Raw genomic sequence first — 15465 nt, 5'->3', positions numbered from 1 at the left:
TGTGTTTGGGGTGTACCCATTTCAGGTTAATAACAGCTGGGTATCGCTTGGCTTCCACACTCCCACCTCAAATCCTGTATTTGGCTTAATCTCCATTCATATGATTTAACCACTTTCCCATTATTTTAAATCCATGCATTTCAAGAGCGCACACTATGGCTATGACCATTAAAACATTTGTTTGCAATGGAGTATTCCATATTCAGGATCGTTAAGAAAGGAACTGAAAATAAAACTGCCAATATTAAAGTGACCTTGTACAAACCTTTAGAGCCTCTGCATTTGGAATACTGGTTTCAGTTCTGGTTACCGTATCTCAAAAATGGATATTGTAGAGCTGGGGAAAGTGCAGGAAAAGAGCACAGGGAGTCCTTGTCTTCTCTGCCTGCCTTGTCAGCCACCCCTTGATCTCTTTTTATTCCTTGATTCCAGGTTATCCTCAAGGACCTTGAAGTCTTGGCCGAGATTGCATCTTCTCCAGCAGGTCAGACAGAAGGACAAGGGGCACCTGACGGCCCCAGTTTACGACCTGGGCAACTGGAACTGCACATTCCTGCTCCAACTAAACCTTCCCAGGTTGGCTCCTCTGGTAAGTGCCCCTGTCTCTGGCAAAGTTCTCACACGCTTTGAGCAGCCTCTGGATATTTTTTTCTCCTGGTGCAAAGTGGCACGGGGCAGCTTTAGAAAGGCGAAGGCAAGTGATTCCCTGGCAGAATCGGCACCAGTATTTGAGGGAAATGTGTTTGCCACAGAGGAGGGCCACAGCGTGTGGTTCCAGCTACAGCTGGAGCCTGAAGACTTCTGTGCAGCTTCTGCTTGTAGTAACGGCTGGTGGGTGGGGAGAGCGAACGGAAGCGTTTGTGTTGATAATTATACACCTCCAGACTGATGCAGAAGGAGGGTGGGAGGTGAGAAGAGAAGCAACAGTTGTGACACCAACAAGGAGGCAGTTTGGGAATCAAAAATGTTTTGCTGTGTGCCTGCCTTGAGTCCTCATGCCTGCAGAGTAGAACTGAGCCAGGTGAGAGCTTAGAAGAAGTTTGAGGGTGAGACCTAGACTGCATTTCCTGCTCTTCCCTATTGCTGGCCAGTCTCCTTCATCCCATCTCTTCCTATTCCTCTGATTCTGAAATGCTGTGTCGTTGGGACAGACTGCAGGGCAGCCCTTCTGGAGCAAGCCATAGCAATTCATCAGGCTGGTCTTCAATAGAGTTTGTGTCAACAGGAAAGGAAACTATGGCTAAAGTTTTAACAGGGAATCTATATTTCCACGCAAATCAATCCCAAAGCTTTTAAGGGATGTACATTATAGTTGTGCAGTGTGCCTAATTTCTGCCATTTGTGAATAGTGGGAGTCCTTGCCTCTGCCCAGAACTGCTTCTGATTTTGTCTTAGGGCAAGTGAGGTTTTATGAATGGGGACATCTCAGAGCACAGGCACCCTTTTTAGCCCAGATGGGTGAAACTTGATGAATGTTAGCATTAATCAACATACATAGCAACAAAGCCGCTATACAGAGGGGTGAAGGTAATAGAGGGGAGGGGAAAGACGAATGAGGATTGAGAGAGAGAGAGAGAGAGAGCGTGCACACACACAAGTGAACAGCCAACCAGTGGTGCTGGGGAACTGTGGCATTTGGAACACAGGTCAAAAGCACTGAAACAGCGCCACCTCCCCCTGGGTTTCCAGGCCCAGCTCAAAGGGCTTGAAGGGCTTTTTCATTATCAGGGACTGGCTGCCCACTCTTCCAAGTCATCAGGGGAGGCCCTCCAGGTCCACCCCCTCCCCCCATGGAGCTTAAGGATCAATGCCTCCTCTTTCCATGTGCCAGACTGCACTGTCTTCCTCTTTGCTGTCCACCTTACAAGAATAGTTAACAATCTTCAAGTAGTTTTCTTCGTCCAGGTCAATTAATTTGGGCTCTATGTGTGTGAGAGAGCTGTATTAATCTGCTTATCCTTTGCACTGTTTCCCACGCCACCCCAAAAAAACAAACACCTTTTTTCTGTCGTGCTAATCTGCTGTTTCTTACAGTAATTACTTTAGTCTTTTTTGGATTGTAATAATGTTGAATTTATTTGTAATGTTTCTTATGGTAATGTGAGACATAGCAAAGGCTTGGTGACTTGTTTGGTTGCCTTTGAACACAAGGAACTTGGACAGGCGATTGGGTCCCTGTTGGTTCTGCTGATTTTGCAGGGGCTTCCATTATCATTGGCCATGGGCTGCCGTTCTGGAGAGCTTTGCACCCCTTTTCAATGGTTCTCCTTAGGGGAGCAGTTTCAATACGCTCACATCTGATGCACATTTGGCAGAAACCCCAAGCAGGGGCTTCTTGGTGGCTGCTCCCAGTCTCTGGGACTCATTTCCAAGGGGGACGAGCTTGCTCAATTTTTGACCACACACTAGTTGGCAAAAACATTTTTATTTAGACAGATAAGCTGACTTTAGAATATGTTGAAACTGGTTTTTTTCTGGTGGTTTTGATTTTATTGATTTATCTGCCTTATTTTTCTGTTCTTCCTCACTCTGTATTTTATTGCTGTTTCATTATATCTTGTTGTACTTGTGTTGTTGCATTTAGCAACCTGGAGCACCATTTGGTGGAAAGGTGGGAAATAAATTTAAAGATCAAAAACACAAAAACGTATCAAAATGTGTATGTGGGTAGGTCACATGGCACCGGTGGAGGCTGGTTTCTTTGAAGAAAGGATAACTCACTTAGGATTTCCTTATTGGTAGAATACCTAGTTGACTCTTCTTATCTCTCTTCAATCTGTGGCCAATTCTGTAGCAACAAATGTGGCCCACAGAAAGAAGTGGTTGCCCAATTGGGAGTTCATTTGGGTGGTTCCCGCTCCTGCCTTGCCAGTGTTTCTTTCCAAGGTTCCAAGTTCTTCAAATACCATCTTGGTGGAGACTAAAGGCAGTGTGAGAACATCAGATGAAGCCTGAAGTTGCAACTGGATCAGGCCAAAGGTCTTGCATCTTGCATCTAGTCTTGCATCTTGTTCTACACTGGCCAAACAGTTTTCATAATGGGAACCCTGTTGCTGGTGCCAAATCTGCCCAGTAACACAGATAAGAGAGTAACAAGATGCACCTGGTGAATGAGTTGTCTCTGCTGACTCATGAAGAATTATTAACCCATTAACTGCATTCCTTAACAAACCCAGCATGCGGGACCAGAGTGCAGCAGCAACACTCTCCCCACCTGTGACTCCTAGCAACTGGCATTCCCAGACATACTGCCTCCAATAGTGGAGGGACAACATAGCCATAATGGCTAGTAGCCCTCTCCTCCATGAATTTTTCTAAAGCTGTCCAAGTCTGTGGCCATCACTGGCTCTTGTGGGAGCAAATGCTATGCTAGTTCTGCTTCAGCAGAACTTGTTCTTCTATATGTTTGGCAATTCTATCTTTAACTATGCTTTCCACCAGCTTTCCTGGAACAGATGTTAAGCTAATGAGCCTGTAATGTCTCAAATCCTTTCAAGATGTCCTTTTAAAAACTGGTATTATATTGGCCCCTTTCCAGTCCTCAGATATGGAGGCTGATCTTCAGGGTGAGTTGCGTACTTTTGGTAGAAGATCAGCACTTTCACATTTGAGTTCTTTGCGAACTCTTAAGAACTTGTTGAACCTTGTCCGTTCAAAAGACAAAGAGTAGAAGTCCAAGCAACCTCATTCTTTTGTGACTTCAAATCTTCCAGTCTGCCAAAGGATCCCAGGTAGCAGTCCAGTCCAGATCTCTAGTAGACGCACCCACAGGGTGCTTCCTTTAGGTTCAGAGCAGGTAAGAATCCATAAAAGTTCATCACCCACCCAGATTGCACAGGTATGGCAGGTTGCTGAAGGATGCTCAGAGTGCAACATCTTGGAGATGGCCAAGGTCCTCAGGACTGGGTTTATGACATCTATGGGAGAATTGCATGCCCTCCCAAGTCATCCCTAATCCTCTTAGCCTCTGTTGGGCAGAGGGGCCACTGAACCAACCCTTGCCTGCTGTCAAAGAGACCCTCTCACCTACTAATCAAGGCCTCATTGAGAAGGGAAGATTAAAAAATCGCAGGGAAGATTACAGATTTCATCAGCACCATGGAAATGTGAATTTTGCATGCAGGAAGCATCTATGCAGACAGCCCTTTACTTGCCTTGATTGACTCACGTTCCAGAATGCTTAAAATGTGTTTGGCAAGGTTAGGGCATGAGGGAAAGGAAGGTTTTGTTAGGCTTATCACGTTGTGCCTATGTACATGCCATATATTTAAAGCACATTGCTTCCCCCTAAGAGTGCCAGGGACAGGTTTGTTAAGGGTGCTGGGAACTGTAGCTTTGTGAGGGGTAAATTACAATTTCCAGGTTTTGGGTGGGGGGGAATAGTGTGCTTTAAATGTATGGAGTGGATATAGCCTATGTATTTCCCCCCTCCCCCTGTCCCCCTGGGAGCTCACTCACATGTGCATTTCTCCCAAAGCAACTGTGTAAGAGAAGTGAGTCACACAGCAAGCTTCATCCCTGAGCAGGGGCTTATCCTGGTCTCTCTTCCCTGTCTAATGCTCAGCCCACCACCCTGCACTGATTTCCCATCTGGTGCATGGATGATGAGCAGGAAGGGCAAAGGGACAGATCATGACAGGCGGTGGAAAGGGATAATAGGGTAAACGCCAACCATAGCCTGCCTGGTTGTTTGCTTATAGTTCACCATCTGACCAGACGCTCCCTACTTCTTCATGAGAGGGTTCCAGGTTACCTGAAGTTGTGGCTGATTCTACCTTTGCACAGTGCCATGGTGCTGCTATCTCGGAGGCCCGCTTCTTGGAAGCTTTTGGTCCAGCCTGTAATGCCCTGGCTAGGAAGCACAATGAGCTCATGCTGCTTGTCCCACTGTTGGCTTGCGCTGAGCACAGCTGGGAGCAAATGCGCAGGGCCTCGAGTGTGCTATTGATCCTCTGTCTGTGCGGGAGACGGGTGGGGGGAGGAGCTGGCTAGGCGGCTGCAGAGCTGTGCTTTAGATCAAGTGGATGGCTTTCTCTTCCCTCCCCTGTAGATTATCTAAAAATAGCCTTGCAGTTGTGGCATCCATCCTAAAGGCTGCCGTGGCCCCTTTAACGCCATTCCAGTCCAAGCCTTTTATGTCACATAATAATTTGGAAAGAAGATGTCCAAGAAGCTGTGTCTCCCAGTATTCTTACTACTTAAAACATCCATATCTGTGCAGCCCTTTTAAGGACATGGCTCTGGTTTTTGTGCCCAGGACCATAATATCTGCAGCTGATTGCCAGTAGAAGTGTCTACTGGCTAGAGACTAGGAACACAAAGAGGTTTGCCGAATTTTATGAGATGCGAACCCCCCCAGCATCTCATGGCCAGAAACAAGTAGGTGCAGCTCCATCATAACCGTTAAGGCAGATGGCCAGGTTTGCGGGACTGATCCTGCGCGGCACTTCTTAAGTTCTTTCTTCTGAGAGAAGAGAAGAATTTGGTGATGTGGGGGAAAGTCCAGCAGCTTTTGACAAACATGCTTGTGCCAGAGTTTTTTTCCTTTGGGGGGAGGGTTATTCCAGTCTGAGGCCGCCAGCATATTCTGTACATTCAACAAGGTGTTTCTCCAGTTGCACAGTGGGCTTCAGGGCCAAGAAGATGATGTGGCAAGCTGCCCGGACTCTTTCTGGGCAAAGACAGAGCTGGGGGAGGATGGCAAAGATAGGAGGATCAGAAGCTGGACTGTTCTTCCAAGTAGACTCCTAGGCATGCTGTGCTAAATGGCACCTTTGCAAGCCCCCATCTCGCCCTCCCTGCTGGTTTCCATTATATGTTTGCCTGCTCAAATGGCAAACCACCAGATTGGCTCCCCAGGGTGGAAGAGAGGGCCAGTGCCATTTCATCCTCACACTTTCCTCAGAATCTGTTTATGCAAATGCTGCTGTTTGCTTTTCCTGGCGGGGTGTATTTGCTCTGCTTGCTGAGCAGATCTGCTCCCTGCTTTGCTTCCCCCTTATTTCCCCTTTGAGAAAGCTGCAGCGAGGTGTGCTGAGTTGTCTTCATGCTTGAGGAAAGTCTTCGTACTTTTTTCAAGCTGCCCTTTCTTTTATTTGGTAATATTTCTGTGACTTCATTGGTACATGCCCTCGCTTTCACAGGGCTTCACAAAGATGATAAGTGCTTTCTTGGTCTGGAAGTATCCTGTTCGTAGCCCAATATGAACATGTGGAACCTCAAATATTTCCTTGTACCCCACCTTTCCACCGCCCAGTGGGTTCTTCTGGGGGAGTGCAACCTTGTCAGAAACAGGCTGAACATCTAAACCTCAAGTGAGGGATAAATTTGTAAGAGTAAGTGGATTGTGCCCCACTGCCCCGGACAGAAACAACAATTTTAAAGGGGGCAGAGAGCCAGGATAATAACTATTAGCTTCTCCGTACTCGTGACTTCTGTTTTAATGAGGAGAAGGCCTGGCTTGTGATCTTGAAATACTTGGGCAGGCTCTCAGAACCAGCAGATCAGCTGCCTTGTCATGTGAGGGCCCAGCCAGAGGGGAAGCAGAAAGCTCTGCTGTGAGTAAATGACTTGCTCTGGTGTGCTAGCTAATCCCCTTGCCAAAATGCTGGCTCTGAATCTGTAGCTCTGTCAGACACAAAACCACCCACAGAGGTGGGTTGCCCCTTCTGTCTTCGAATTGCTTGGCTAGCACTTCATGGAACATGTTAAAGTGGGCTGGACCTCTGAGATCCTAGTAGTGGGCTGGAATTAACGCCCCCCCCACCCCCCAATTAGCGATTCTTCACCTCAGACTGCTTGATCAAGAAGCAAGTTGCTTTCCCCTCCCCTTGTGATGGGCTTGGGGGGGGGGGCAGGTGAAGCAAAGGATTTTGATCTTTACAGTGTCAAATGCCTTGACTTATGCTCCTCCCAGTGTATCCCAGCCCATGAAAGAAGTCAGTGGTGTTCTCTGGGAAGAGAGGTCAGGGAGGCAGCAGATGTCACAAAGCCAGCCACTTGTGCTAATCTGAGCTGGCTTGTGAAATAGGCTTTGGGGATTAGGCACTCAGAGCAGGGCCTGAGTCAGGGACCCACAGAGCAAGAGGACAGGAGGATGCTGGGCTTAGAGCCAGACATGGCCTTCCTGGAGTCTTGCTTGGGCATCACCCATTTCCAGCCTGGCATTCAGATTTCATTTCTGGAGGGAAGTTCCTAGCGTTTGGTTGTGGTGAAGTCTCGCGTACCACATGGGTTGACCTTCAAACCCTCTTAATCAGCAATTTCTCCCATGCGGAGAAATGTGTGCATTAACCCTTCCCTGGCCTGGGGCTGATGGGCGCTATAGTCCAAAAACATCTGGAGGGCAGCAGGCTGGGGAAAAGCTGGTTTGCCCTATCAGGTGTTGACATTTTGTAGGCGACTGTTTTGCCTTGTGTTCTGGCCTGGGAGAGCAGCTCTGTCAGTGGATTCACCCAATAAACCTAAGATGTTTCTAAATGTGTGTACATTCCATCCACCCACTTTCTCACTGTGCACCTCTCTTGCTATAAAACCCTGCGGAGGTACGAAGCATCCCTGTGAAGATCCCAGGTCTTGTGCCCAATATTCAGAACTGACTGCCTTAGGCAGGGCAGCCATCCCTTTGGGTCCAAATTGGCTTTCTGGATTGCAGGCATGCCTCCCCTTTGTGCTTCACCACCACGACCGCCCTCCCCGTGACCTCCACACTTTCCCCTTCTGCCTTGTTTCAGTCAAACAAGAGCTTACTCCGGAGAGGGGTCTTTCTCCTGCCATGTGCCTCTGGAAATGGGCAGGGCAGTCAAGGGTGTGTGGCGACAGGGAGGAGGGACAGGCACACACCCAGGTGCCTTCTAGTTGGGGAGGGAAGGAATGAAGACTGGCTTGTGTCTCCATGAGCCTTGGGAAGGGGGAGCCTACATCTTAACAACATCTGTTTCAGTGATGAATTGAGAGGCAAATGTCTTGGGGCGGTTCTGTTTTTGTTCTTTGAGCTGCTCTATTTTTATCTTCCCATGTGATGTTCCTTTACATCATATTTACCAAGTTGAAATACAAAACATCCTGTAGTAGTATTAACCGGCTGGAAAGTCTCTCCTGCACATCAGGTTTCACTTAAGATAATCTGCCTGCCTTCCCTGGTGGCGGCGGCAGCAGCAACAATCCTAGTGCATGTTTGGGGATGGAGAAGGGGGTGTGGGGATCTGCTCTTGCACCCGCTCATAGGAGTTTGATGGTCAAAAGGCAGCTTCTGCCTCCTGAGTGGTTCCTACTTTTAGAAGCATAGGATTGGTGGAGCTGCAGCTCTCTGAAGCCCTTTCACAGCCCCATCTGCCTGGCGGACAGCTGGGGGAGGGGGATGAGGGCTGGAAGATCATTGGTCTCAAGGCACTCCAGGAACTTTCCAGTGGCCCCCCTCCAACCCCCCTCCGTTCCTGCAGAAGAGCCAAGAGACAGAAAAATAGTTGCTCTGTGAATGACACAGAATTTCTTCCATCTTGCTCTGCCCCAGAGTCACAAGCAAGAGATACTGAGCAAAATGCTTTAGACTAGAGGAAGGGGTTTGTAGAGGCTCTCAGAGCTTTCTGTTGGGGGGTGGGGAATAGTCTGAAACGTTTCAGGGGGGAACTTGGAAAAGAGCTTGAATAGCAAAGGGCAAGCAAGCAAATTTGGGACTGATGTACATCCAAAATGCTCTGTTGGTCTTTACAGACAGTTATGACACCTAGTTTGGGGACTGAAGCTGCCATGGTTGGGCTGGCAGACTCCTGTTGTGGTGATGGAAGAGGAAAAAAGGTAGCGGGAGGGAGTGTTGCTGAATCTCCTGGGCCCCTCATTAGCATTTAGAACTTTTGGCCTCCTCAGAACCTTTCTCTGTTGACAGTGGAGGGCACAGTGTTGAGCTAGGGCTGCTTCTGTTTTACAAAAAGCTACCATAATGCAGTGCTGAGAGACAATTGTCCTGCCACAAGAGGGATGACTCTGCAGGGCAGTGCCAAATTGCAGTCTTCTGTGGTGTTGACCATCTGTATGGAACTGCGGGAGAGGAGAGCAAGTTAAGAATGTCTAGTCCTCCTGTTGCCTTTACGCAAGGAATAAAGCTGGGCTTGTAGGGAATTTTCGTGGGCAAAAGCATATCATATAGTTAAACGGTGTAGAGCTGGTCTAAAGAAAGAAAATTGCCTGCAGGAGACTTCCCCAACCAGCTTGTTTTGGAATACTGCTCCCACCAGTGCTAGTCCAAAACAACTGGTGTTTCTGACTGATGGTGAGCTACCTGAGTAGGCCCATGCGTATCACACAGTTTCCTTGAACTGCTTATCCTTTTAGGGAATCTTTGCAGAATCCTCCCATACACCCAGCGTTTGCAGATGCCAGAGAGGTAAAACTTGCTTCAGGACAGTTTCTGCAGAAGTAATGAACACAGGCTAAGCCTGCAAACTGCTGGGTTGCTGGGCAGAACTCGCCATTATCTTCACCTCTGAGGAAGTAGAGGGAGAGAAGAGAAACCTTAAGGGAAAGGGAAGCTCAGGCACTTGTTTAATACCAAGTGAGGATGTGTGTGATAGAGAAGTTGAATTTAGGCACATGTAGCATTTTCCCGCTTGATCAAGCTGTATGGCTGACCAGGTGGTGGAGTTGAGGAGAAATTCAAGCTGTCTTCTTTCTGAGCTTCCTGCTAGAGTGCAGTCTGCTGTGGCAGGCCACGGGAACATGATGATGACTGGCGAAGGCATGTGATGCTCACCTTGGCAGTGAGAGTTAACACCATCCTAGTTGCTTTCCAGGAAACCTCTGCAGCTTCTCCCTGAGCAATTCCCCTGAGACAACCCTACTCAGTTGCAACTCACCCTTGTGCTCACTGTGGGCAGCTGAGGTGTCCCAACACAACACTTGTGGGCTTAGGCTTCTCTGTATGTGTACTAACAGCCAGTCTGGTGTGTTGCGTATCTGTGAAGCCTCTGATTTGTGAGTATCAGCATGAATGAATCGGTTCAACTGTGTTTTCCTAACACCTCCTCCTGCCTTTCTAGTATTTCTGCTCCTATAAATAGTAAGGCGGGTTTAATTGTATCTACTTGCTATGCCATCGTGGGCGAGCCACCCATCGGTGGCAGAAGCTGGAACAGGGGAAGTTAAAGGGATCTGGGAGGCGTGGGTTGGACTCTTGGAAGCCTCTCTGCTGCCTGACTGTTTCTATGTTGTAACCGTGCAGATTAATTGAAAACTGGCTGGGCAGAGATTAGGAGCTGTGAGATGGTGGGCGCAGGAATACAAAGCTGAGGTCTTGTTATGGATGTACCTTCATAGCAGGAAGTGGGTCTCCTCTCTGCATGCCTCACACTGACCACCGCTTGTACAGTGTATCCAAATTTAACAAATTTTGCTGCTGAACCAGCAGCAGATTGAAATAGTGAAGCTGCAGCCTGTTTCCTGCTTGTGTTGTGCATTGTGCAGCAATATTTGCCAACTCCTGACCCCAAATGAGACGTCTGTGATTTTACAAGCTGCCTGGCGGGCAGGGAGAGAGGCAGTCAGAGTGGCTTTTCTGGTCCATTCTGCAGTGGTGCACATCTTCTTTCCTTGTTGCTCATGAGTGTGGAGCCCAGGAGTGCTGACTGAAGAGCCATGCATTGACTTCCCCATCAACAGCCGATGCCTGGAACTGTCTGACCTGCAACTTTTTTTCCTCTTGAAAAGGCATGATCAGCATCTGACTTGTATAAGGGGAAAAAGAGACCTATGTTAGGGTGCAATCCTTGAAGCTTTTCCTGTGACCTGGACATTCTGCCCGATTACATCAGGTCTGACCCTTGCAGATAACTTCCTTTGAAGAAGGCCCTGTTCAGCCTTGAGTATCAGTTCCCACCCACCCCTTGTCTTTCTGTTGTTTTCCATATATTTCGACAGGATAGTAAGCCTTTGCAAGAGTCAAGAAACAAGTGGGTTGGGCACTTAAGTCCCTCCAGACTCTCCAAAACCTTACAAAAACAAAGGAACTGGGTGCTCGTGAAGAAGGGAGGGAGAAAGAAAGAAAGAAAGAAAGAAAGAAAGAAAGAAAGAAAGAAGTACATGTTTTGTTTCCTACATCCAAAGAGTTATACCCTAGGTTTGAGGAGAGGCTTTGAGAATGATATTTGCCTGCTCATTCTGCATCTTTTTAACATTATGCTGTTTGATTGAAGGTTTAAGCAAGTATTGCCAGTGCCTACCATGACCACCACCCTTTCCAGCAAGAGGACATACCTTTCCCCTTCAAAAGAAGTTTGACTTTGGGGTTGTCTTTTACCTCTGTTCTCCATGGCCTAGTGACCGACTTGAATCACAGTTTATCTATGCTGGCTGGAGCTGATGGAAGTTGTAGTCTGAAACATCTGGAGGGCATCAAGTTGGCAAAGGCTGTTTCTTGGACATATTGAGAGTCCTGTTGTGCAAGGTAGTCTTGTGGGTTCATAGAGCATCTCTCCTGAGATGCTTCATTTCCATAGGATGTTTCGATTTCCATTTTTCCATAACCTAGCCTGCTCTATATCTGTTCTTAGCTGGGTTACTTTAACTGCTCTTTGGAATGACTGCCTAATAATCAAGTTTTCACCTTTATCTGTCAGCTTCCAGCTTTGGTTTTCTATTGCTGTGCCAAGTTTGTGCCAATGTCTACATATAGGAAATGCATTTTTATGCCTTTTCTGTTCAGAGGCATCTCCACACCTTTCCTCTCCCTGTTACTCAGAGGAGGACCAGAGTTCCTGATCTCTTTTATGACTGTAAAACAAAGGGCAGTGTGCCTTCACTATGTATTGCAGGGGAAGGTCCACAGTAGCTCAGTGGCAGAGCATCTACCTTGCATGCAGGAGGTCCCAGGTTCAATCCCCCATGGCATCTCCATGTAGGGTTGGGAGATCCATGCTTGAAAGTCTGGAGAACTGCTGCCAGTCATTGTGGACAACAGGAGCTGCTTGGTATAAGGCAACTTCATGTAGCTGGAGAGAGTAAAGCTGCCACTTCAAATCAGAGCTAGGATTGCCTGCTGTGATCACGGGTGACAAGTTGAGCTTAGAAACCCACCTGTACTTCTACAGGTGCTTCTTTCTTAAACAGAGTTAACTTCCTCTCTCCTCCTTCTTCCAGGTACCAAAGGCATGGAGTGCTCTCCCTCGACGCCCACCATGAACTCCTACTTCTATAAGTTCATGATAAACTTGCTCAAGAGATTCAGCAGTGAGCGGAAGCTCCTGGAGTTGCGGGGAGCTTTCATCATCAGGTGAGGCCACATCCTGCCTTGAGTTGCCACCTCTGGGTTTCCAAATGCCTTTCTACTATCTGTGTGTTCCTGTGTACAGGTTTGGTGCCTGCCTCAAGTGCTGGGCTGGGTGGGGCTTAGTTCTCTTCCTGCAACCAGTGGTACCTTCCTCTCAGCTCCCTCATGACCCTTCTGTTGGTGTGAGGTCAGGAGACAGGCTGTCTATGGGCTGTCGGTAGTGGCACCTGCCCTGTGGAACGCCCTCCCGTCAGATGTCAAGGAAATAAACAACTACCTGACTTTTAGAAGACATCTGAAGGCAGCCCTGTATAGGGAAGCTTTTAATGTTTGCTGTTTTACTGTGTTGGATGTTTTAATTTGTTGGAAACTGCCCAGAGTGGCTGGGGCAACCCAGTCAGAGGGGCAGCATATAAATAATAAATCATTATATTATTATTATTCCTTTGAACTTAACATGTGAACATAAAAATAACCCACTGGATCAAGCCAATGGCCCATCTAATCCATCATCCTAATCTCACAGTGGTCATCCAGATGCCTGTGGGAAACCTGCAAAAAGGATCCAAGCTCAAGATCAAGCTCCCCTTCTGCAGAGTCCAGCAGCTGGTATTCAGAAGCATTGCTGCCTCGCAACTGCAGAGGCAGAGCAGAGCCATCATGGCTACTAGCCATTGATAGCCCTCTCCTCCAAAAATTTGTCTAATTCTCTTTTAAAGCCATTCAAGTTGGTGGCCACCACTTCCTCCTGTGAGAACGAGTTCCATAGTTTAATTATGCGGTGCATGAAGAAGCACTTTATTTTGTCTGTCCTGAGTCTTTCAACATTCAGCTAAGTTGGACGTCCATGAGTTCTAGTGTCTAGAAGAGCAGGAGAGAAACTTTTCTCTCTCCACTTTCTCCATGTTTGTTCAGCTTTTCCTCACCAAAGTCAGGGGAGGGGAGAGCAGAGCCTCTGGCTCTTTGATAAACGGATATACAATGGAGGCCAAGCAGCTGTGAGCTCTACTTCTGTGGTGGGCTGCAGGCTTGCCTGGGACAATGCTCTGCTCAGCTGGGGCAAAACTAGGCTGGCCAGTCGCCCTCTTTCATCAGAGTGTCTCCCCCCCCCCCCGCACTCGGCTGCCGCCAGCTCATTTGCTTTATGGAAAGGAGCAGCTCATGAGAGGCCAACTGTTGTTCATGAATGCCTTTTAGTCCAAGTGAACTGCATGCAGCAGCCCATGTGAGGGGAGGCAGCAGCCACAGGTTTCAAGCCTTGGGTTTCCTGTGTGTCACAGAGCCAGGCCTGCTTTTGGCTACCCTAGATTTTGAGGATGCATTCCTGAATGAGAAACGAAAGGATTCTGTTCAGACCGAGAGCCTACAGACTTTGGCACCATTAGGATGTGCCTCTGTGTGTGTCAAGCAGAGAGAACACTTCTTAAATCTCTCCAATTGTGGGTCAGAGGATGCAAGGGCAGCTGTGCCGACAGGCCTCACTCTTGCCATGGGCTTGTGGGAAGCCAGATGATGGCAAAGGGGGAGCAGTGTGTCCACAAACCCACTCATAGAATCAGAATAGTAGAGTTGGAAGGGATCCCATCCAGTCCAATCCCCTGCAATGCAGGAATCAGAGCTAAAGAATCCCTGACAGATGGCCACCCAGCCACATGTTTAAAAACCTCCAGTGAAGGAGAGTCCATTCTACTGTCAAACAGCTCTTTACTGTCAGAAAGTTCTTCCCAATGTTTAGTTGGAATCTCCTTTCTTGTAATTTGAATCCATCGGTTCATGTCCTCTCCCTCTGGAGCAGCAGAAAACAATCTTGCCCCATTTTCCATGTGGCAGCCCTTCAGATATTAGAAGATGGCTATCGTTTCACCTCTCAGTATTCTCTTCTCCAGGCTAAATATACTCAGCTCCCTCAACTGTTCCTCATAAGGCTTGGTTTCCCAGACCCTTGATAATCTTGGTCGCCCTCCTCTGCGTGTGTTCAAGCTTGTCAATATAATTCCTAAACTGTGGCACTCTTGTACTGCAAGAGTGGATCACCTTGAGAACAAATCATATTTTATTATTTATGTCTATTTTTATCCATGTCTGCAGCTCTTTTCCAAGTCATGCCCAAAAGAGAAGCGATTGCTCCTGGGAGCTTATAAACCACATTTTGGCTATTGGGAGGGAGGGAGGGAAGAAAGGCAGATGGGTGAAGAGAAGGAGGGAGTGCTTCTGTTTTCCTCTGTCTCTCTAATGGTTTGGCAGATGCAGGGCTGAGTGAAGGACGTGGGTGAAAGGGCAACTTTTCCAAAATATTAAGAGCCACAGGATCTTCCTGACAGGCTTCTTTCCTAAAGGCCCTCAGGACAAATTCTGGGGTTTGGCCGCCATATGCATACCCCAAATGCATCAGTAGCCCATGAAGCATCTGATCAGCGAGTCCAGGTTCATTTCTAGGTCAGGCCAGCAAACCTTTCAAGCCGCCCTCCCCTCCCTCCTTCCTTCCACATTTCTCATAACTCCACTTACATAAGAGTCATTAGGATGCACGGCAGCCCACTCTGTGGCCGTTGACCATTTGGCTTGCAAGGTTGGTGGCAATCGGAGCGTTACTTTGCTGTAGTTAGAACTTCGATTCATTTTTAATTGCTCTGTGGCGAGAGGCACAAAGAACCCGCCCTTTTGTGAAGGTTGCCCTTGTTTTTTGGTTGGCATGTCCTGAACATGAATGGCTGTTCTTGTTTGCTGCTGTTGTTGTCTTCGACACGTCCAAATTGTTAAGACTGGGAGCCATTGGCCAATATTTTTGTTGGCTTCACAATGCCTCCCTCTCGCTATTCTGGCTGTGCCGCTGGGGCTTGCCTTGACATCCCTTCCCTTGAGTTTCCTCAGAGAGGAAGACTCGGGTGTGTCAAAATGATGAAATCAATCGCCACAACTCACTCTACAGTGATACCCTGATGCAGGAATAATGCTCTACGTCAGTGGTTCCCAAAGTGGGCAGTACTGAGCTTACTAAGGGAACCTTTAAGAGGCAAGGAGGCGTGGTGATAGGAGAGTGCTGGAGGTGCAAATGATTATCAGACTTTGAAAAGCTGGTATCACTGGATCAAGTTCACCAGCTTTGTTGAATTAATTAAATTGAACAGTTTTAATTGGATTTTGAATAAACATGAAATTAATTGTTACCTGTTTGAATTTTATTATGTTATTATTCTCCTTAGTGG

The 15465-nt window shown here is 47.7% G+C and overlaps 1 protein-coding gene across 1 annotated transcript in view; it reads left to right on the top strand.

Annotated features, from left to right (window-relative positions):
- Positions 1–15465, top strand: part of VAC14 (VAC14 component of PIKFYVE complex) — a 72496-nt gene that overhangs the window by 25325 nt on the left and 31706 nt on the right. The window contains exons 13-14 of the mRNA XM_081872301.1: positions 433–589; positions 12130–12262. Of these exons, the coding sequence (XP_081728427.1) occupies positions 433–589; positions 12130–12262 (290 nt within the window). The remainder of the gene's footprint in view (positions 1–432; positions 590–12129; positions 12263–15465) is intronic.

Source organism: Podarcis erhardii (assembly GCF_964252035.2).
Source record: "Podarcis erhardii genome assembly, chromosome: 7".
NCBI classification, from domain to species: Eukaryota; Metazoa; Chordata; class Lepidosauria; order Squamata; family Lacertidae; genus Podarcis; species Podarcis erhardii.
Note: the sequence above shows the minus strand (reverse complement) of the source record. Positions and strands in the feature narration are given on the sequence as shown.